The sequence below is a fragment of the Pelodiscus sinensis genome, chromosome 1, assembly GCF_049634645.1.
Source record: "Pelodiscus sinensis isolate JC-2024 chromosome 1, ASM4963464v1, whole genome shotgun sequence".
Taxonomy (NCBI): Eukaryota; Metazoa; Chordata; order Testudines; family Trionychidae; genus Pelodiscus; species Pelodiscus sinensis.
Window position 1 is genome coordinate 172,027,318 of NC_134711.1, and position 24,786 is coordinate 172,052,103.

Consider the following 24,786-nt stretch of genomic DNA (forward strand, 5'->3'; position numbering starts at 1 on the left):
CAGAGGTGTGTGGCTAAGTCCTCTCTCCTGGTGCTTGGAATCTCCTACCTGACAGTTGGCTGAGGAATGATGATGAGATGAGCCTCTTGAGTGTCTCTGGTCAAGAACTGGAACCACACTTAAAAAGGAAACCAGGTGAAAAATCTCTCCGGCTGGAATGAGGCATGGTGAGAGACGCTGCAGCTGTACCTAATGCTCTGAGGTTGGGACTTGAAGGTGATGTATTGTCTGGACTGTTCTGGGGAAATCTGGATTCTGGGGGTAGGCCTTTTCATTATGATTTTCATGCACTGGACTTTAGTTCTAAGTTACCCCAGAAATGGCTATTTATATATGGAGAACTTGGGTGCACTTACTGAGGACTCTATAAGAAAAGGGAAACTGAGGCAGGTATACATGTCATGCTGTAGCCCATTGTTAGATGGAGTCCAGCGAGGCTTGCCCACTCAGTCTATTTTATCTTTAGTTAGTATGTACAGGAAGAAATAAAACAACCTTGCCACCAACTGAACTGACTATATCCTATGCAACACCACTGGTAAAAGCTGAATGGAATCTTGTTCTGGATTGAGGTAGAACCTCTTTGGGCTAATGGGTGACCATTTAAGTCTGTTGTAAGAGAGAGAGTTAAAGGCACCAAACCTTAAGGAAAGCCTAATGAAATCTGCCCCAAAGTCCCTAAAGCCCAGTGCTGTGACCAAGTGTCAGGGGCAATGGTGGAGGGAAGAGAAAAGAGCATATAGAAACGGACACAGAAGGAGCATTGTGGCTGATCCTGGAAGAAAACTTCAGATGTATTCTGGGGGTGAAAGAGCAGGATGAAAAAGGGTGTCCTTAGTGTTGTGAGCCAAAGAAGTTGTTCCCCGATAAAAACCCTCCAGAGACACTTGACATTATTTACAAAAACTGTACAAACAAAATTGCAAAGAAAATACGAGGCTCGAATGCCCACTTCCATGCAGAATTTATCCAGGGCCCCATGTGTGCCCAGTCATACCAAAAAGGGACAACCATGCTTATTTTTCTATACTGTTTTGTTGTACGCACATTACAGTTCACAGATGACTTTTCCCCTCCCACATCTGTGGGAAAAAGTCAGAAGCAAAGGGAAGGATTCACGTTCATATGGAATTAAAAATATGCAGCCTGGATGCCTAATTTAATTGTTTAAATGCTTCAAGATGTGAACAGGGCAATTTCTTATCTTTTCCTATCTATCCAAGCTTTGATATCACAGTAATGAATTTAAGATTTCAGCACCACACGATGTCTGTTTGATGGTGGTCTGAGTGGTAGGGACAGAACCTATTTCCAGAGAAATGACAGTGTTTCAGGGCTCTAATTATATTTCAAGAGCATAGGGAAACAAGTGGATGTTATATAAATACATATCACAAGGTCAGTTCATATTTTAAGCATCACACTTTGAAATACGTGTGGGAAAGTCCCCATAAAGACAGAAGCAGAAAATACATATATGTTTCCATTAGGTGTGAAAAACTACCCAAGCAGTGTAAGTAGAATGAACTCATTTGGGAAGATCCAGATTGCAGTTAGCCCTTTGACAAGTTCACCAGAGAGGGGAGGGGTCTTGTGATACTTGTCCCTTTGTGCCTTCTGCATACAAGGGCTATTTCTCAAAGAGATGGAGGGAGGGTTAAAGCAGAGGTGGGGAACCTCAGGCCTGGGTCCAGCCCCCAAGGCTCAGGGCTCCCCTTTCATGGCTTTGGGGAGCCCATATAGGGCTGGAACACTCAGCATCTACTAAGCTGGGTGCCCTAGGCTCTGGTGAGCAAGGGGAATGATGTGTGGAGTGTCTTTCTCCTTCTCAGTCATGGGCCATATCAGTGAGGGGTGTTTTTTTTTGGTGCTTCTCACTTGTGTGTGGCCCCTGATTTTTCTGTGGGTCAGTGGCCCCCAATCCTAAAAAGGTTCCCCACTCCTGCTTTAAAGGCACAATTGAGGGCAAAGTAAGGGAATTATGCCCGCATTGTCATTTGGTGCAAATATAAGGGGAAAAACTATCAGCTTGAGAACAGGCCAGACAGAGTCCAGAAATGCATCACACCATACTAGCTCAAGAAGAGTTTACATTGTCTTTGCAAGTTAATATGGATGCATGAATTAATTCTCACTAGGGTTGGGTAGAAAACAGGAGGATTTGAAATCATTTTCATTCCAAACTGGGGCAAAATCAGAGCTCTTTTGTTGCAATCTCTCTCTCTCACACACACACACACACACACACCCCTCAATAGCCTAGAGATCATGGTGCTCAACTACAGTGAAACCCTGCTCTACCTGATGCATAGCTTGGAAATTGCATGTGAATCTCCCACATCCCAGGTGAGTACTGGAGGCCTGGGGCTTTCTGGGATCTCTTGCTTTTTCTGAATCCCCTCTGGCTAAGAGAAACTTACTAGCCAGAAGTTTCATCAAAACCCAGTACATTTTGCATGACAAGTTTTGGTTTTGGCGCACAGAGTTAGAATGCCTCCACCAATTCTACAGCAGAGCACATCCTTACCCAACTTAATTGTCTGTAAATAATTCTCTGCCGGTTTCAAGACCACTAGTGGACTGGAAAATCCACTCTGTGGAGTTCTCATAGCTGTGTTTGAGAGAGAAGAATGAATCTGGGAAATTAGGACTGGACATAGAATCTAGTGAAGAGGGCATCATATCAAAAATTTATATTTTCCACCGTAATTCCCACTGAAGTCAATGGGAGCCAGTGTTATTCAGCACCTTTGAAAAATTACACCACTTTTATGATACTGCCTATATAGTACTAAGCAAATAAAACTTAAAAGTCAAACTTCAGACACCTACATTTGCAAAAGCTGGTCTGTATCATTAAAAATGTCTCTTTGTGTTCAGTCAGATCTAACCATCTGGACCCAACATTTACCAGCAGGGAGATTTTGGATAGTGCACCATATCTCTGATGAGAAGGTCTGACTTTGAGGCTCCCCTATGGCAACTTTTCCAGATGGGCCTGATAGTCTGTGTTCATGATTGGAGCTGAAGTATTGGAATTCTCTTCTTTCTTTAGTGTTGACAGTTTATTTATTTATATATAGTTTGTTTATTTTTAAAAAAAAATATTACTTCCTTGGGCAAGCACATACTGAAATGTAGAACTGCTTGTAAAAAAAAGAAAGAAATCAATGAAATGTCAGTCCCTCAACTGCAATAAACTGTTTTTATCACAAGAGCTGAGCAAACTATTTCTCTGACTTCTGTACATCCCCAAAATACTGCTGTTTCTTTAGAAGCTACAATCTTATTTTGCAAAATTTTACTGTAATATGCAAGCTAAGGTTTACTCACTTGATTATCATGCACATACTAATTCTGTACAATCAGGTGTAGAAGATCTGTCTTCTCTGTTAACAGAATATTAAATTTTATCCTAAGAGTAATAAACTCTTGTAACACAGCAGGGCAGCAATTCACTTTGGCTCCCATTGAAGTTGCACATAGGCACTTTCTCCAGTGTTACTCTGCACCTTTGAGAAATTACACCACTTTTATTTGTGTTTCAGATCTGTGAAAGTTGCTCTAAGCAGCTTTTGACAAGTTGATGCAAAGGAGACATTCACCTCAAATGGTGCTTTAAGCATTCCTCAAAGGAGATGTGGATATATACCTAGTATATAATTCAATCTAAAATGTTTTTAACATGACCATTTTCTAGATGCAATAATTTTTGACAAATTTAAAGATTCACAAATCTGCACAGGCTGTGAGCTGCTGAACTCAGAGATATGGGGCTCCATCCTACACCCATTGAAGCCAATGGTAAACTATTGACTTCAGCATGCAAGATCAGGCCTTGAAAGACCAGTGTATATTCTGATCATGTTATATAAACTGAACTTTTTTTAAAAAAAATATGAGAATATAAATATAAATACAAGCAGTCTCAGAAAAGAAGCAAAATTTATTTGTTTGCAAAGTGTAAGAGCTGATGTTGCTAACAGTTGAACTCTCTAGTCCTGTATGATTTGAATTAGTGGACGTCCACTTATAAGCGTGACCAAGTTTCTCATGATCCCATAAAGTTTGTTTACAGCCACCAGTCTTGCCTTTCAGTTTCCAGTACCCTAAGAGACTTCTAAAAGTCCAGTAAGCTGTGGAAGTGTTAGTAATACTGCTAGACAATATTGACCTCCCATGGTCTGGCAAATTCTCTGGTTTGGCACCGGTCACATCGCAAGGATGCTGGACTAGAGAGGTTCAACCTGTGGTAAACTAGTTTTTAGTGATTTACCAGAGGGAATTTATCTACTACTTATATGTAAAGCCTGAGATTGGGTATTTGTTTTTTCTCTAGCATGTATAGGTTTACTCTCCCTATTTTATCATTCAGTCACTGGGATTTTCTATTACATAAATTTTATTTTTATCCATAGGCCTTGTGTGCAAACTGCATAAGGTGCGTGTTTCCAAGTGAGCTGATATCTGGATGGTGGTGTTACAGTAGGAGTGACCTTTTGGGAACTACCGAAAGCAAAAGGAGTTTCATCACCTGCCCCATATCTTGGGTGCTTTTATGCTGTACAGCTTTTGTTCACATCAAAGTAGCCTGCTCACAAGCACAATGTTTCAACTTGCTTCCAGCAGCTGAGTTACCTCTCGCAGGGTGACACCAGCCACCCTTCCACTTCCAAGTCTCCCGAAATCATTCCTTCCCAATTTCCTAATGATCAGACACTTAGTTCTCCCCTCTCCCCCATCACTTCAGCACCTCTGCAGGTGTAATATCAGCCTCCTTCCCTGCCCACCCAGTTATCAACTCCCTTTGGAGCATACCCACTAAACAGTTTGCACACCAGACTTCTGCTTGGGTAAAAATAAACCTCATTAACTAGAAAACCCACAGATTGAAAGAAGAACTAGGAAGAGAAAATCTATAGATGTTACAGAGAAGAAAAAACCCACTATCCAATTTCAGGCTTTACACTTAAATATTAGATAAACTCTCTCTTCTAATGTTCGTTACCTATGGGCATTGAGGGACAACCTAGGCTAAAAAGGAGGCTGCAAGATAGTGGTAACCAAGATGATTTCCTGGGATTGGGTACTTTTGCTAGCTGCATTTGCATACCTAGAATTTGTGGATTGTGCTGATTGAATTGTAGCAGCACTGACTGAATGCAGAGGGAGCTGTTAGAATGCGTGCTATCAGCATCCACCTTGCTTCACATGACCTTGCTTTAAGTGCACATCACTTTTTTAATATCGGTAAGAAAAAAAATATGCAGAAAAAGCCAACGGGATCTGGCAACCCTGCATGTGAGCAATGATAAACCAAATGTATCATACGCCCACACACAGCACCTCAATGGGCCACATGAGATGGGTGAAAAACTGCAGGCGATCCTGTATATCAGAAGGAAGAGGGAGATTCAGCAATGCCCTCGGGCCACAGGCTGCCCACTACTGTTTTGAACTCTTCACCAACATAACTGCTAACAAGTTGGGTGTATTTAGACGCGATCAGGGTATTTTTCTTTGTTTTGGTTAAATTTCTGTGTGAATACATGCCTTCCCTCCCCCATTCACTAACAGTATACCCAGAGACGTTCTGTGTTTTGTTTTACTCTGTTGCTCTGTAACACTTAGCAACCAAGTATGCATTATCAAGTATATCTTTTCGTTTTGTTAATAAAAATCACCTTTTCTAAGGCAATGATTTATTCTTGTGTCCTGGAAGGTAACAGGAAGTTGGTGTGCATCTGCCTAACCTTGGAGGTCAGCTATCAGAGACAGTTTGTTTTCCTGTGATTTTTGCCTCTTTTCCCAAACTTTCTTGGGGTAAAAGAGCTTGGGGTACCCCAGGGAAGGAATTCAAGTGTTCTTTCCTGTTTTTTCAGGTTTAAAATCACTTGATGGCAGCTATCCCCTGAAGTCAGTAAATCTGTGACTGTGGGGAGTTTTTGTAAGTAGAGCCCATAGAGGCAAGGTATCTAAGGTTGCTTGCAAGCCCCCATCTTTTGTACTCAGGTGCCAGAGTGGGGAGCAGTCCTGGTAACTATATGTGCTCAAAATGTTGTATTTGAAATCTGCTTCAAGAAATTGGCAGCCTGTCTCTTTATATTTTTGTATGACACCAAATCACCTCCATGATACTTAAGTAATTTCTAGCCTGCAAGAGTACTTACTCCCCTCCACTGCTGACTTAAATTCCAGGCTTTCTGCTGTCCATTTTTTGCTGAATTTTTCCTTTTTGATAATAAGAGTCGTTGTTCTGATTTTGTATGTGCATATACACACATTTTTCTCTGACTTTAAAATTCAACTTTTTGATGGACAAATTATATTGCCATGTACAAAATTCCTACCACAAATTCACACTTTGGATTGTTTTAGGTTAGCTAGAGACACAACCAGCCTTTTTGCACTTTCACTTTCGTCAAAGTAAGCTTTCTTTTTTAAATCCTAAAAATAATCTCAGAAAATTGTTTTAGTGTCCTGTCTTAATCCAACAAAAGTCAAAAGACTGCATTAGATGGAAAGCCCTGCTTTATCTATGATAAATATATTACAGATGGTAAACAGAGGACTAAAAATATACTGTAATCCTGAAAACTGGAACAAAGCCTAAGTAAAAGGGCCGAGGAAAACATGTTGAGGCACAGCACAGCTGAGAAAAGAAATGCTCACAAGGTTCCCACTACCACAGCAGAAGTGGAGCATTTCCACTGTACTAGAGCTGTATGAGGCTTCTCAAACTGAAGGGTTAAACCTGCTGTGTGATTATCAGGGCTGTGGTCAGGTTTTACAGGGTCCAGGTCCAAATTTAAAATAGCACTTCAATCCTATTTTAATTATTCCCTAATAGGAAACCCTTTTCTCTCACACTCCCCCCTCCCCGCCCACTTTCTACCTTATGCCCATCCCCAGTTTGTTTTTTAACCAGCTTCATTAATTCATTATATTTAATTATTTTATGTTTTAAAAATATTTATCTCACCAATACTTGAGAGAGAAATCCAGTGAACCCAGGGAGTTAAAATGACCAAGATAGGCCCAGCATCGCAGAGAGGTGACTAGAGAACAAGTGCAGAAAGCTGCAAAGGCCAAAATTCTGGAGTTTCCTTTCTGCTCTGTGGTTCCTTGCTTTCTGAAGTCAGTTGTGTCAGCTGGGGATTGCCAGAGCATAGCAGCAAAGGACACCCTGGGTTTTCCCCACCCCACACCCTGTTGGTTTATCTAGCCTAAATATTTTAAAAGCTCAGATATGCTGGTTTTGGTACAGCAGGGCTTACTCAGACATAGAAGGGCAAATGTCTTATCAGAGTTGCTTATGCCCCCCATTAATATAGAATCTAAGTGCCTCACATTATATAACTTATTTATCCTCCCTGACACTTCTGTGAAGCAAGGAAGTGTTATCTCCTTTTATAGGTGGGGAACCACAGCACAAAGAGGCTGTGACTTGCCAGTGGTAATACAGGAAGTAAGTAATAGACAGAAGAACCAAGGTGTCTCAGGTCCCAAGCTAGTGCCTTCCTTCCTCTTCTGGGTAATTAACTTGTAAGGTGGCTGTGCGCTAGAATGGTAAAAACTACTAAGCAGGAGCCAGGATGTGTCCCATAGTACTGTTAATACTTAGGCCACAGCACTCAAATTTTTGGCACTAAAAAACCCTCATCCTTGTACATTTTTTATAGTGTGGTTTCTGTTTGGATTTCATATTATTTCCCTTGCCTGTGCACCATTCCAAGAAGGGCTCTGCCAGTAATTGTACGGTGTACCACGCACTTTGATCTCCCCTGGCAACAGAACCATCTGCTGTGTACCATGAGGGAAGGGGGTAAACAGAAAAATACCAAATCTTGGTAGAAAGAGAATCAACAGCTGCCACATGTGCAAATGGAGGTATGAGGCAGGTATGAGCAGGGACCACTGTCTCCATGTAAGGCTGTATTTGCCAGTTTCAAAATAATAGTCATATTCATTAGATCTCTGAAAACTCTTCCTGCTCAATCCGCTCTACTTTGTTGATATTGCAGTAGGAAGCCATGTACTCAGCCTCGAAAGCACATAGATCGTTTCAGCACCTGATACTCTCTCCTCACATCAAACCTGCATCATCGCTGTCTCCTGCCCTTGGGATCGCTCTATAGGTCCTACAGTCCCCCAGAATGGTCTTCGCAAACTCCTGACCTGGTTCCACATCCCATGCACTAAATCGGGCTCGAATAACTGGTCTCTCTCTCATCTTTCACACTGAGCAATTCTGTGCTTCTGATGATCAAATACCACTTCTGAGTGTGCTTAACAGTAAGCTCCAAGAATTCTATTCAGCTCTACAACAATGGAGCAAGCATTCATCCCTACCTCATCACTGCTCCTAGACCTTAGTCTATTGCACTTGTAGGATCCACCAATGCTTATTGGACACTAGTTTGGCTGCAAATGTGCCTCCTTGGCACCAGTTCACACCGTCCAGCTTTTGCCCAGCTGACTGCATGCTCATAGGAAGTCTCCTTCTGAAATGTTTACTGTAAAAGAAGGAGTTTAACACAGAACAATGGAAGAGAAGTTGATGCTTCTAAAATGATATGCAAATAAGTTCTATGGCTTGTGCAATGTTATACATGTAAAGCACTTCCAGAGCACCTTGACCTAAGTTGAGCACAGAAATTAGTGATCAGAATCCAATGCCACTGGAATTATTATATACCAACTCTTACCATCCACCATGACAATGCATCAATGAAGACTGGCACCACGATGCTCAGAATAACTCCTTTCTAAATAATGGTGCAAATGCCTGTCTACTGCAGGAGCCAATGAGTGTAGGTAAATGGATTTTATGGCAACCAAATGATGGCTTGCAATCCACATTTTATTGCAGACTCACCCAGAATGTGTATTGACCTTTAGATCACAATGGAAGGTGCGTCTACTTATACATGCATTCAATGGATGATGCAAGGGAAGGAAATAGAATGACAGGTATAGAGCAGTTCTGAGCAAGCAGTCACTTTAGCTAATACTAATTACTAGTCTGTTCTATTTGTGTAAGTGTGCTGAGCATGTACATTTGGCTGAGAACAATTCATAAACTTTAAAAATAAAACAAACCGTAGGCGATCTGGTATATTGGAAGGAAGAGGGAGAGAGAGCAATGCCTCTGCAGTAGATTGGCAGAGGGTGATGAAGAAAGAACACAGTAGCACAATTCTTACCAAAGTGAACAAAGTTTCCAAGTGCTAAGCAGATGAGGAAAAAAAGGATAAAGAATGCTCTATTGTGAATTACCTATTCACACACATTAGTCAACACTTTGATGAGTGTATGCAGTGCAGGAACTGCGGTCTCTTCCCAGATAATGGTGTCTTTTTGTTAATGAATAGTAGTATTAGTAGTTATTGAGTAATAAGATACTAAATTCTTTGGGGACAGGGAGTATTCGATGCCATGGTGATGTGTTATAGACTACATGTAATATCTTGGGCCCATTGAAAACTCAGTGACTACAGTGGGGTCAGGATTTTACTCTGTCTCTTCTTGCTTGTACGTGCAAAATGTACGTACTCACAACTGAATAATATTACAGCACCTAACCCAATGGGTCCTGTTCCACAACAGGAAGTCCCGGGGGTTATTGTATTGTAACTAAGTCAGTTATATTAAGAAAATATCTGAATTTTAATAAGCCCTGCAGTTGCCAGATTTCCAGAAGGGAGGCTATGAGAAGCCCAGGAAAAGCATGAACCTCTTCTAATTTATGTTGGCCCACTTTGCTTCTGATTTCTTCATTTTTAGCAGAGGGCACCAAATTAAGCATTTCTCTTTGACCTTTCTACTGACTGAGGAGCACTTTCTTCCTCTATCTTCTTCCATGTTTCCCCTAGCTTCTAAGTTCATTTGATCAACGATGTAGACTTCAAAAGGAAAATAGCACATCTCTCTCTCTCCTTTGTCTTATATCGTCTCATGTTCTCTCCTTGAACTGATACTTTCTACCCAGTGGCCTTTGTAAAAAGAAGATAACTTTGGTTTAAGAAAAAATGTGGTTTTGCAATCCACTCTTCTTTCTGCCCTGCTGTGTAGCTTCCTGAAATATAAACATATACCGGGGTCAGAGCCAGTTATAGGTCACCTCCTCTCCTTTCAGTGTGCAGCAATAATACAGCACCTTAGGTTAATACTTACAACTGGAGATTACTAGGTATGGCATGCAGTTATGCATAATGTAGTACCTTTTTGGAGTAAACATCTCCCCACCCCCACCCTTTTTTTTTGCACTTTTTTTTCCTTTCACTATATTTCACTGTTTTTTCTTTATCATTCCAGTAGTGTGATTAGGGTCCCACATACATAAAAAATTAAACAAGAGGACTCAAAGTAAGAGGAACAGAGGAAAAGATGTCTGAGTTGGCTTTGACTGGGATACGACACAGATACCATCACCTACAGGAATTAAAAGACCCAAATTCTTTTACGTTTCCATACATATACAAGTAAACCAGTTTTTAATATGAAAGTATTTTGATCTGTGGCTGGTTTTTCAACTGGTGTAAGCTAGGGTAAACTCCACTGATTTCACACTAGCAAAGGAACTGGCCTGCACAGTTTTACTATTACCCAGGCATCCTGGCTGTTGCTAAAGTCCTTTAATATTATGAAGTATTACTTCAAATACTAAGAAGCAGATACTCCCAGCAGCTACACTGAAGAGAGGAGTGAAGGGGAACAAAAGAGGCCCTTGAAATGCAGGCAACATGGCACAGAAGTTTGCAGCATGCTGTGCTGGGGCTGGAGATCCCATTTATATAAGCATGTCAGTCAAGGCTGTGAATCTGGAAAGGGCATGCTAGACGAGCATCAAACTATGCAGAGAGGTTATGAAATCTCATTTCAGTTACTGCTAACCTGGGGCACAAATGGTACCTGCAAAATTAAAGGTGGGCGTAGGTCTGAGTGGCAGCACCACCAACTACACAGTTTGCATCCCTTGCTCTCACTGGAGTTAGGAGTCAGTCAGTCCTCTCTTGCAGACAGCTTCCTAACCTGAAACACACACTCACCATCAATGACACACCCCACCACAGCAATACTAACTGGAAGAAATCCCTGCAAACAAACAGCGTTTTCAACTCTGTCCACATATCTACCTTAGTGACACCCATCATAGGGTGTCCACCACACCACACCAACCATACCATGAAAAGCTAGTTCATCTGCACAGGTATCAGTATGATATATACCCTCATGTTCTAGCAATTCCCCTCTGCCATATACACTGGACAAATCAGACTCTCTGTGCAACAGAATGAACGAACACAAATCCGACATCAAGAACAGTAACATACAAAACACAGTGGGAAAACATCCCTGACACACAGTGGAAACTTTCAAATCTGTAATGCTCAAGCAAACAAACAAAAACAAAACACACCACACAACATCACCACTACCTTTAAAACCAGTCTGCAATGTGAACCTGCCCAGCTTGAATTGATATGCAAATTTGACACTGTCAGAGTGGGTTTGAATAGGGACTGAAAAGGTCTCATTACAATAAAAAATTTAAACAATGAAAAGTCTAGTAGCGCCTTAAAGACTAACAAAACATGTAGATGGTGGTATGAACTTTCATGGGCACAACCCACTTCTTCAGATGACAGGAGTATTAAAAGTCCAGATCCAAGAATAAATAAAGGGGGGGGAGGGGGAGGAAGAGACCGTGAGTGTAACTACTGGAACATGGTCTTTTTTCCCTTTTTTCCTGCTTCTGTTCGCTCCCCTCCCCCATTTATTGTTGGATCTAGACTTTAAATACTCCAATCAGCTGAAAAAGTGGGTTATACCAAGGAAAGCTCATGATATCAACTACATGTTTTGTTAGTCTTTAAGGTGCTACCAGACTATTTGTTGTTTAAGTTTTTCTAGTTACAAACTAACTCAGCTAACCCTCTGAAGCTTTCATTACAATGAGTAATTTTCCACTTTACATATACTCACCTTATCTATATCCATCCTGATTGAATTAGCTCTGATGTAATGCTCCCACATCTGTATCCCTACTATCTGTTTCTTTTACTTTATGCATCTAATGAAGTGAGTTGCAGCTCACAAAAACATTATGCCATAATAAAATTTGTTAGTCTTTAAGATGACACTGGACTCCTGACAGTCATGGAGTTAAGGCACTGCACAAGTACTCAGGGTTATTTTCTTGGCTTTGCTACAGATGTCCTGTGTGAACTGAGGAAATCACATGCTGGGCTATTTGCAGAAGATGAGAGAGGCCAGGATGGGATTCTCAGAAAACGAACTCTTTTAAGGGGAAAATGTGAGTAGTACTTGCACTTTTAAAATATTTCCACTCTTCTTCCACACTGGGTAGGCATTCAGGCTTTAGCAATTGAGTGACAAAACTTGTGTCATTCATGAGTGCTCAACAGCCTCCTATCCCCAACAAGCAAAAGCTTTATTGTAGCAAGGACTAGGCTGTGTCTTCACTGGGAAAGTTTAGCAACTAAAAGTGCTGTCAACATGCAAAAGTCACCAGAAGTGAAAACCGGTCAAACTGGTTTTCCTGCTTCCCGTTGTTGGCATTTGATGCCACATTGCTAGCACCTTCCACAGATAGAACAAAGCAATGTCGGTAAGAATCCCACAGTGAATTGTTGTGTAAAGGCAAAGCTGATCCCTTTTGTTTCTTGGGACGCCCTTGTAGCTCTGTGAGCTCTCTGTGCTGAGAGCTCTACAGCACAACAGTATCTCCAGTCCTCCCTCTGGAGCAGCAGCTGTCTGGACAGAAGAGAAACATTCCAAATTATTTGTTCCCCAAAAGGAGCAGCTCACTCATCTGTCATATGCTTCCTGGAGTTTGAAAGAGGAAGGATGCACTCCTGCAGGGCAGTAAAGATCACTTTAGCTTGGTTGAAACAAAGAGGCTCTGGGAGACAGACCCATAGTCTCCTATAGACAACAACCTAATCTCAGGATTATTCTTACCAACAACCACAGGACATACCACACTAATACCAACCATGGTACCTTCCCTTGCAACAAACCCCATTGCCAGCTTTGTCCACATATTCACTCTGCTGATACCATTATTGGACCTAACCAAGTGAGTTATAAGATCAAGAACACGTGTTCCTGCTCATCCAGAAATATAATTTCTGCTATCATGTGCCGAAAGTGTCCATCTTCTATGTACATTGGACAAACGTCTCAGACACTTCGCCAAAGGATCAATGCCCACAAAACAGATATTAGACAGGCTCACAAAGAAAAAACAGTTACTTGCCATTTCAACCAGTAAGGACATTCTCTCAATGACTTAATTACCTGCATCCTGCTTCAAAAGCCTTTTAAGACTGCACTTGAAAAAATCCTCTGAACTGTTATTCATGCTTAAATTCGACACTTTACACCTGAGTCTGAATAAAGAATTGAGTTATCTTACCCATTACAAAGAGAGCTTCCCCAATTATCACCTCTAATATCATTAGCTCACAGACATTTACCTTCCCCCCCCATCCCCGTTCTGTTCTGAAATTTGATTTGTCCTTTTCATATGTGTTCATTTTTTTAATTGTATCCTTTGGTATATATGGTTGTGACAATTTTCTTCCACTATTTGATCTGAGGAAGTGGGTCTGGCCCACGAAAGCTCATCACCTAATAAACCATCTTGTTAGTCTTTAAAGTGCTACATAGTCCTGTATTTTGTTTCAGCTACAACAGACTAACACGGCTACATTTCTATCGCTATTTAGCTTGGTTGTGAATGTGGAAGAGGCTTCTGCATGAATTTGGGCATCTGCAGCAACAAATGTGTTAAAGGAGCCATGTCAGTGGTCAAGCATTCCTGGTAGAACTATTAAAAAGCTGTATATTACTTAGAAATTGACAGTGATTCTTGAACTTAATCCATTTGTGTGTTGCTAGCCTCAGATGCTGATTCCAGGGCCAGAAGGGACCATTCTGATCATTTAGTCTGATCTCTTGCTTAACAGGAAAATCTCTAAAATAATTCCTTTTTAACTCAAGTGGGATTTTTTTTTAAATCCTATCTTTATTTAAAATTGCTAGTGATAAAGAATCCATGATGATGCTTGGTAAAAACTCTTCCAATGGTTGGTTACTCTGCTAAAAATTTACCCTATTTATGGCCCAAATTTGTCTAACTTAAATTTCCAGCATTTTACTGTATTATATCTTTCTCTGCTAGATTGCGGAGCCCATCACCATGCATTTATTCCCAATATTGGTAGTTACAGATTGTATTCAAGTTACTCTAAGAGAAATCTATCACTTTAAGGCATGTTTTCTAATCCTTCAGTCATTCCAGTAGCTTTTCTCTGAACCCTATTATAAACATCCTTCTTCAACTGCCAACACTAAAACTGAACTCATTATACTAGCAGTGTCCACATCAGTGCTAAATAGAGGAAAAATAATCTGTCTATTGCTTCTCAGGATTCCTCTGTGTATCAAAAGATCTTATTAGCCATCTCGGCCACAACATATTCAGGAAATTCTCTCGAGGCCTGGTAGTACAGGAACACCTGAGCACCCAGAAAAGGATCACACACAAGTAGCTCCCATAATTTACAGCTCTCATGGGTACATTTTGTGCACTCAAAGAGACATGGAAACCCACACACGGAGAATTTTTCCATGTGCTAATCAACAATTACCACTTACTAGTAACGCATGCATGCTAAAAGACATGCAACTAAAAGTGGGGAGATATTTTAGAGTTCTCTAACCAGAGCATGCAAAATGGCTACAGAAACAGGTTTTGGACAGATGGAAGCAATGGCGTTTAGGACAGAAAAAGGGACAGGAGTGAACTAAAAGGAGGCCCAACTTCACTGGTAATGAGATGAACACAATTATCAGTGAACCTCTTGAAAATGGCTACCGTGTAGAATGATGAAGAAGAATCTCTGAAGATAAGCACTGTCTCAGTTAAATATCTTGAGTGGCCCTGGCAAAAGTTGTGGAAGGTATAAAAGAAAGGCAGGAATCTCTCTGTTACAGATGATTAGAGATTACTGTCTCCCTAGGAGTTTGAAAGGGATTTAATGCCAGAAGGAACAGGCCCGTTAGCCCTCACCAACTGATCCTTACCACCATTCCCTTCCCTGGCTATCCAATTTCCCCTCCTTTCCTGTTGCTGTTCAGCTCAAAGCATGGGTATATTTCAGAGGCAGTATTAGGCACATGTAGTTTGAGGCTAAGATTTGCGAAGTCGCATCAAGGAGTAAGATCCCAAATCCCATTCAATTCAATGGGATTTGGGCACATAACTCTTAGGCTCCTAAAAATCATTCTAATTTAAGTGATTTGTTATCTTTAAAAACAAGAAATGGGTTAGGTGTAACAAAGGCCTGATTCCACTGTAACCATTTGGAGTTTTGCATGGACTTCAATGGAAGAAGGATCTATCACCACCATCCATCCATCCATCACCCCCATGAAGTCATACTTTCCAGATGACGTTTCCTGAGAGTTAGATTAACAAATATTTATCACCCTGTTTGGAAGTGCAGGCAAGGAAAATCTATAATGTATAAAGTTATTCTGAATTACTTGCCTGCAGTTGTGCTACTCTAGACACAATAGGTCTACAATAAATTATTCTAGTAGCTGCTTAAAATTCTGTGGTGGAACACAATATTCCGTACCTAACATTTGTTGAAATAACATCACAATTACAATTACAGAGGACATTTACACAGATATCAGAATTAAAAATGATGTTGAATCTTAGTCTGAGTATCCACTCATTCCTACTAGCTTTTATTGATTTCTTACTGCACATTTTGTTGAAGAAGATATGGGGTCCTTTGAATTCTTGCAGGCATTTTTGGCTGCTGAAAGTTTACAAAATTACGTAGTGCTATTGGACTGTAAAGACTCAATACAAAGAAAGGACACATAAAAGTAGATTTAAAAAACCATGAACACAATGCATTTTTCTCATTTATTCAAATTTTCTGCAGGAAGTAAACACTGAAAGATTTTAAAAAACTCCACTCTGCAGTATGTACAAGTTTTGTGACATCACATGAAGAAATTAATTGCTAATAAAAAATGAGACCAGCTATATTACTGATAACACATCATCACAACAAACTTGGTTGCAGTAAACCCCAGTATTTATGTATGGCAATGAGAACTGTCATTCCATTGTTTTGCAATGGTGAAATACTCTCGGTACAATATCTCAATTATTGTAAATGGAGTTCAAAAAATGTATGACCGATTACAGTTGTGTGAGTTCTTTATGCTTTAAAAGTAGTTTTGAGGTTTTTTTTTCCAGACCCTTTTGATTTGAAGCACATTCTTTCACAAAGCTAAAATACCACAGAAGAAGTCATGTCCAGAAATGGAATACTGTTGTGTTTTGATGAACTGACCTGACTTAAGACTTTTTTGCCAATGCACAGATGCACAGGGTCCCCCATGCACTTTTCATGCAGCAGGTAATCACAACTTTAAATTAAAGGTATTTTCTATACATTCTTCCAGACTTGCAACTGTATACTTACATGCAAAAGTTTTTAAACCTATGTGATCATATTTACACTTGTACATAGAATATACATAACCAAAAGAAAGATTAAAAGGTTTTTTCTTTTGCATTAGAGCAATACAAAATATGTATTTTTCATTAAGGAAATCACTATTTACATCACCTTTTAAAAACCAATTTTAACAGTATATGTTTAACAAGTCAATTTATTTACATATATAAATATATATAATATATACTTACCAGTTTACTCTTCTGTAAGATGCTGCAGAGAACAAAACTGGTAATATTTCACAGACATCAATGAGCGCTGTAGTACTCTTTCATTGACAATGTTTAGCAGGGAAATTTTAAATCATTCATATCTTTATTTTTTTTTAAATTGTAAATTAAGCATTTTAAAATGTTATAAACAAGAGATGGCTAAACAAGTGAAAAATATGGCTGAATTCCCTTTCAATCTTCTGATGTTCTTAAACTGTTCCACCTGAAATGATGGTTTAGCATCAGCGGAAGCTTCCCTAGCCTTGATTCTTTTATGGTCACATGTACCTTAGTTGTTTATACTTCTAAAACTGAGGCAGAAATGAAACCAGAAACAGCAACTCTGCCCCCAATCCCGCACACCTCATTTCTTACGGAGACAGTGCAATTCTGGGCACTCTCCACCCCGCTTAACAGGAATATTGTGCAGCACAAGTCCTCCTTCCCCCATTGTGCTGCAAACCTGGGGTTTGTTAGGCCCCTCAGCAGTATTCACCAAACCTGCTCCCTTCTCCTAACCTAGTATTCCCATCCAGGGTATGATTATTTAAGCTCCTTCCATACAGGTTTAGAGTGCCAATTTGCAACCTCAAGATGTACTGCTTTCTGTCCCTCACTTCCACAATTGGGAATCCCCATTTGAAGATGGTAGTGGAGAAAGCCACAAGCTGTATATGTCCAGATAGAAAGGTTCTACTGAGCCATGAAGCTGAGGATTGCTAAGGCTATAGAGCTGTGAGAAAGCGTACAAACTGAGTCTCTGTACAGACCTTCAACTAGTACTGATCCTTCAGAATCCATGCAGATTCCAGAATCTGGGGACTTGCTGCAACTGGAGGACAGGGCTGCAAATAGTCTGAGGGTGAAGCAAGCCCTACCCCTGCATGACGTCTGATGGAACAACTGGGAAGAGAAATCCCATAAGGAGAATTTTGGTGATCTCCCCTGTAACTCTTGGGTGAGAGTTAACAGAGAGGATATCAAGTCTTTTAGGTTAAGATAAACCTTGCTAATTGGTTTCAGTTTACCAATATGAATGGGGGCAAACCATATTTAAAAATTCCCTTGGCTGGTCAAGAATCACATTGGTATTACACTGGAGGAAGCTAATAGATAATATCCCCCTCACCCAGTGGATAAATGAATAGTATTAAATAACCAGTTTAGCAGGAACTGTGTACCAGCAGAATGCCCTCATCTCTTTTCTAGGGTCTTACTGACCATTGTTGCAAATCTTGCAGTTGGTGAGATCTTTCTGTCAACATGTTCTAAAATGTTATTTTGCCGTATTGTAACTCTTGACATTTGAGAGTTGCAATCCTCTTTCATTAACCTCATCTAAAAGGAAAGCTAAAATGTTCACGGTTAAAACAGTTAACATTTTAACTTAAACGCCATGTAAGCTTTAAAAAACAAGAACTATATATTATAAACAATAACTGACTACCATAAAATGAATACAAAGGTAAGCACCCACTATGGGCTTCCTTGCCACTCCTTGCTAGAATTGGTTAGAAAACAGTGAAGTTTGATGTTCCCTCATTTTTCAACAGAATTTTGTCAGAAGTTTTCCAACCATATCTACTTCATTCAAGTTGCCTCCTACTGTATGTGAAGTAAGCAGTGCCCCACAAGTGAATTACAACTTTGTATTTATTCTAGGAACTATGATTCTATATTTCATAGCTCTATACATATGTAATTTCAAGAAAAATAATCACTTAAGACTTTGAGACAGGTTTCATGGATGGAACAAATACCATCTTTTTCTAATATTTGTGTCAGGCTGATTCATATAAAAACATTCAACTCCAATGGCAATAATTTAAAATATAGTTTACCTTGTTAACATTTAATTTCTAGGATAAATTTCATTTGTCAGCAGGCCATTTATTGTAAATGCTAACTATTAAAGAGAAAAACTTTTTTTTTTTGGTAATTTACTGAACTGAAAACAGGCTAGTGATAATACAATTTAAAACAATATTAGACTCATGAAGGTTTTTAAATACATATCTTCTTTACACAGCTCAATAATATATTAAACACCACCCAGACAATATACAAATGTATCTTTTAGCCCCTCTGTAATTATATATCTTTTGGGATGATTTGTATAGGACACTATCAAATAGGTCTCAGAGGGGTAGCAGTGTGAGTCTGTATCTACAAAAACAACCAGGAGTCTCGTCTCACAAAGTGATTTCTACCCACAAAAGCTTATGCCCAAATACATCTATTAGTCTTTAAAGTGCCAAAGGACTCCTGGTTGTTTTGTCAAATATGCATTCTTTAAGACACTACAACTTTCATTATCTAGCTATTATAGGGTTTTGCTCATAACACAGGGCATTTTCAATGAAAAAAATACGTGATCCAGTTTTGGATAAATTAGGTTCAGCAGTACTCGTGTTATTAGTAATTATTTTTGTTTTGGGAGGAATGAGAGAAGTAATTCTTCACATTTTTCTACAGAAGTTTGGCATTCCTTAGGGGTCATACTGGACATTGGGAAAGTGTGCAGTCCTTACTTTCCCCACATAATGCCACTTCTAATGCTTCTCAATTTTAATCTACAACTCTCCACTACTCCAGTCCAAGACTGATTTTGAACCAATGGTGCCAACATTACAAAATATAGGGTGGAGGCAGAGGAAGAGAAGAGACAGGCCATTTTGGAGATGTAGTCCACTACCCACTATGGAATATAACAAAACCAGAGTGACATCTAACAAACTGTTCTGAATCTAGGTGTTCAGAGATGAAAGGCCAGTGTTTTAACTACAGATCAGTTGCTCACAAAGTAAATACTGGCAGGATATACATGAGGCTCTATTCATAGGAAGACCTATCATGTTTTCCACCAACATACTATAATTTCCATTGAAATATGAAATATGTATTGTATGAACACAGTAACTGTTCTTTTGACAGAAAGCAATATGGTGCTGAAAAAAAATTGCTTATGTGTTCCATAAGCTGGAATCAATGACAGTTTTCTGGCCACGAGGACAAGTCTCAATCCCAAAATTCTAAGATGCTTTTTTATCTTCCCTTTATAAGGGTAGGTCTGCATTATCGTCTACCATAGCACAAGTGCAATGTAGAACGCTTCCTACACCAGTGGGAGAGTTTCTCCCATCAGTATAATTAATTCACTTCCCTGAAGGGTTGTAGCTATGTTGCTGGAAGATTCTTCCACTGATTTAGCCCTGTCTATGCCGGAGGTTAGGTCATCTTAACTATGTTGCTCAGGGGAGTGGATTTTTCACACTCGCAGACGTATAGTTGGCACAACACTATATACATTGCAGACCTGGGCCAAAGCAGGGGAAAGAAGAGTAAAAGTGGACAAAAAAGACCCACTTTTTTATTACAGTGCAGATGAAAATCTGCCTTTTGTATCAAGTGTTAGGAAAACCTAAACAAATGTTTAATCATAACCCTATTTTATGAGTACTACTCTGGGTCCTGCAGAATGCTCTAGTCAAAAGCAAGTGAGAGGAGAAATAACAAAACAAAACGACATCACACCATGATTTGGAGAGGACTACAAAAATAATAAAACACAATTTGGAAGCACTAAAAATTACATTTCAGTGCATTTGATTAACTGACATAGATTACCAAATGTAATGTACTATTACCCTGGATGGACTGTTCCATTTCTTACAAAATTCTTAATTTCAGAAACATTAAAAAAAAACATCAACTCTTACATGGTCTCTATGCTCAAATGGCCAAACAAACAAGCAAACAAAGGAATATACTACATGGAAAGAATGAAATGCAGCAGAATGCATTACCACCACCTCGGCTGTATGCTTCCATTTTATTTTATACCTAAATACCTGTGGCTCCAATAAGGATCCAGTCACAGACTATTCATAACTTAGTTTGATGCATACAGAATTGTGTCTTGTACAGCTTACAACTCACAGTTTCCTTGCGACTATCTACTGTAAAGCAAACATATCTACATGTTTTTAAATATCACCAGAAAAACAAAATTTCTCAAATGAAAATATGATTCAACAAGACCATGCTTTTCTCAAATCATGCTCAGTTTATACAGTTTTTTTTTTTTAATACACAGATTCAAACCCACTGACTGTAAACTCATTGTGTTGGCTATATATTTCACTCTGGTTCTTTTTTGATTGTTAGCACTTTTTCCAAGAGTCCATACACGTCCCCATTCACATTATGTTTATGGGAGCTCTTATTCCCCATATGGCTATTGTAAGGGCTTCTTACATTATGTAGAGGCGTTTTAGGTTCAGTGTCAGGTAATAACTCCTCCTTGATTGTAACAGGAGTTGAATTTTCCATAAATGAAGGTTCACTCCAAATGTCCTTATGTGCTTCTTGGCTATTAACAGAATTGCCTCCTTTCTGTAACATGTAATACAATATCGGATTGGTTTTGGTCAGTCTCGGGGAGGCTTTTTCATATTCACCCTTGTCCATTCCCGTGATAACCCATCTGATAGGGCCTTTTTCACCAGGGATGGGGCAAACACTAAATTGGTCAGATTCAGGTCTAGATACTGTACATCCCAAATGTTCAGAGAACGGGGAACTTGTAGGACTCTTCATTGCTACTGGATACTGAAATGTCCTGTGATCTACACAACTGATTGGTTGTACAGGATTTCCCATGAAGGCATTTATTGCAGAAACATTAAATTCAGGTTTATTATTTGCTACATTACTTTTATTTCCTTTCTTCTTGCCCTCTGTTACTGCACTATTCCTATGCTGTGAAAAATCTCTCTCACAGTTTTCTGAGAGAAGCAGTTGTTTCAACACATTAAAGCCTTTACTATCTCTAGACCAACTCCTATTTTCACTTTCATTATTTGAACCCTGACCTGCAGCATATTTAAATTCAAGATCACTTCTGTTGAATTTCAGCTCTTGCTGGTTAAGCAAAGGCCGATACAATGCCTCTGCAGGAGAAATTGGATTGTTCGAAGCATCGGGCACATTGCTTTTTACCTTTTTTAATGGACTTTCTGAAGGCTCGGTATGAAACTTTCTCTTCTTAGGAATGGTGCAAAGGCTCTTTGAGTCTAGAACTGTCAGCTCACTATTTCTGTGACTTCTGTCCAGATCATCCACAGGGTAACTGTCTTGATTCTGTCTCAGCAATCGACTTAACAAGCCATTTTTTGAAAAAGAAAAATCATCAGGCAAACGAGGCTCAGGTTTCAAGTCCTCAGACATGGGAGAGGCACCTATGTTTCTCTGCACTGAATGAACTATCCCTTGAAAACTGTTACCCTTATGTTCTGTTATTGGCTGGGCATTTAGATTAGGAGGCGTATTTGATTCTTCACAAGGTTCGGTTTTTATTTTTACTGTCAATATTTGCTCACTCAAAGCCTGTTCTTGTGAACTTTCATCTTTTAAAAGCATCCTCTCTTTCTTTTCACTTTTGCCTTTAGTGGGGGTTCCCAGCAGCAACTGAAGGACAGTGCGTCTTTCAAGGAGATTTTCTATTTCTGAACTGGGAAGTCCTTGTTCGGTGGATGTAGAATGACAACTGAATATTTTGTTTTCTTCAAATTTACCTGGTACATTTGTGATTAAAGGACTGTTCAATCTATCAATCAACCCTATTGGTTTATCCGTATTTATTGGTAGCAGCTGTTTGCTGGTTCTTTGCTCTTCACCTGAAATGGAAGTCTGCATTCCACACTGAGCTAAGTTCTGCAACAGCTTGCTGGCACTGAAAGCAGCAGAATTTTGTGCACTTTCATTTCTGTTTAGTTTAGTTCCTTGAAGTTCTTTATTTTTTGTAAGATCGATCAAATGTTTAGATGCTGGATTCAAGAGCCCCTCTGGCTGGATGTTGCAAGCATATGGTGGTGAATTGCGTTTGACTCCTAGAGAAGATTGGTGGGAGAGATTTATAGGAGAGTCTGCTTTCGTAGAAATAAGTAAAGGAGGAGTGCTTAATGGAGTTATTCGATTCGCAGTGGGACTTTCTGTCACAGGAGTCCTCTTATCAGTTTGTACAGTAAATTTTGCCACATCAGCTACACCGTGTGGTCCCTGAGTGTCTGTATTTTTCTCTTTGTTTTCTTCACTCTTATGCCCAAGTAATAACTGAAGCAGTGTTACTTTCTGATGTGGATTCAGTTTTGAATCTCTAGGAGTGCCTTTATCTTCTTTATTCTCCATACTGTTCTCTAGACATGGAATTTTTGGATCCCAATTATGCAATAATGGCCGAGTCAGATTATCTAGAGAAGCAGGCAGTCCAGAATCTTGTTTGTCTATCCTCTGTTTGAAAGATAAATCTATAGGAAGACAGTTAGAATGGGAGCTTTCATCATCACTGCTCTCATCTTCTGTAAGACTGGGATTGTTGTCTGAATACTCATCCACAGTAGTTGGTGTGCTACGGTCCTCAAAAACACCCACTCTCTCATTCTGCTCATGCCCTTTGGTTTGTTTTGTAGCATTTTGACTTTTGAGAAGATGTAAAAGCAAACTGTTGCTAGGAGATGGTTTTAAATGGTTCTTTTCCAATGCATTCTTATATCCTACATTTCTGGGAGGAGAATGAATGATTCCAACGGGGCTCTGAAATGGTGCCATATTGCTTTTGTTTGTTGTTATTTTGGTTGACGATCTCGTTTCTCCATTCAGATGGCTTGGCATTCCTTTTGATAGACTGAAATGGCCAAGGTCTTTCTGGGCACTTTCTTGTAATCTAGCCATGGCAGCAAGTCTCTCGCTTGCCACCTGATTTGCATGTTGTGCTTTTAAAGCATGTTCCCTGGAATACTGCTGCAAATGAGCTTCACTTGAAAGTAGTAAAGCTAGCTGACTACAAGCTATGCTAGGTTTAGGCGAAGCAGTAGGACTAGATCTTTTCTCTACCATGCTTGCAACTGCTTGTAATCTTGCAGCACATGACAGAGGTTCATTCATTGCCTTGGGTCCACTCTGCCCTGTATGTGGAGACTCTACAAACCTCTCCTTAGGCAGGTTCGTTGTTGCATCAGGCAAAGTGGTGTCCAGCTTTTGTTCTTTTGCTTTTCTTTTCTTCAGCAGAGTTTTCAAGCGACTAGATGCAACACCATAGCACCTTACATCTTTCTCCACTTGTAAAGAATCATGGCTGAGGGAATACCCTTGCTCCTTGAGGCTCTGCCTAATCTGTTGTGACAGAGCAACGCTTTGCAGCCTAGAGCTGAATGACTGAAGCAAAGAGGCAAGTAATGTGCTATCCTGTTTGCCTTTAGGCACATTTTCAACCATGCCAGCTAACAAAGCTTCTTTTTTCCCGTTCAAATCCACAATGGAATCAGACAACCGCCTTCTCTTTGCTGCATTCCAGTCTTCAGAAGACTGTAATAGTCTTGCTTTTTTGAGATGCAACATGCCAGATCCCTGATATGTATGTGTGTTAAGAACAGGACCATTACTTTGACAGTTGGGAAATATATTTCCTGAATTCTTAAAGTTTTGATCCTCACCACTCTGCCCTGTAGGCTTTTTGTCAATGGCAGTACCTGAGCCTGCTGCTGCTTGATGCATTAGTAATCCCTCTAAGTAAGTTAGAACAACAGAATCCTGGTGCATCTCAGAGCCAAGCTCTTCTCCATGAGTCATGTTCAATACAAGTATCCACAAAAGCTCTGTTTCTAGTCACTTTAAAGACGGGTTTGGCGTGGCTGAATTGAGATGCAAGATTAATAAATAATAGGTAGAAATCTATAATTTTTTCACATACTCTGAATTAAAGCAAATGTTAGGTTCCATGCAAGCTTCTTCCAGTGTATGTTGTGGACGAGACAAATTTTCAGTCATAACAGTCTCTGGAGATGTATAGAATATTTATGAAATTTGTCTAGAATTACTTAGAACATGGTTCCAAACATAATAAAGTTCTACTAAACATTCGTCTTCTTCACCTTTGTCCAGTATGTCAGCTTGTTTTTCATCCTTTTTCCACCTCCATCATGCATGTCAAATTTCTA

General features: G+C 39.7%; 2 protein-coding genes across 5 annotated transcripts in view; both read right to left on the minus strand.

The window, feature by feature from the left end:
* SAMSN1 (SAM domain, SH3 domain and nuclear localization signals 1) overlaps nucleotides 1-24,786 on the minus strand; it is a 396,747-nt gene that overhangs the window by 279,404 nt on the left and 92,557 nt on the right. The gene's annotated exons all lie outside the window — the stretch shown is intronic.
* The window catches only part of NRIP1 (nuclear receptor interacting protein 1), a 101,390-nt gene continuing 92,558 nt past the window's right edge, over nucleotides 15,955-24,786 (minus strand). For all 4 annotated transcript variants that reach the window (XM_075909838.1, XM_075909841.1, XM_075909840.1 and 1 more), the window contains one exon: nucleotides 15,955-24,783. In XM_075909838.1, the coding sequence (XP_075765953.1) occupies nucleotides 20,930-24,418 (3,489 nt within the window). In that variant the 5' untranslated portion in view covers nucleotides 24,419-24,783 and the 3' untranslated portion in view covers nucleotides 15,955-20,929. The remainder of the gene's footprint in view (nucleotides 24,784-24,786) is intronic.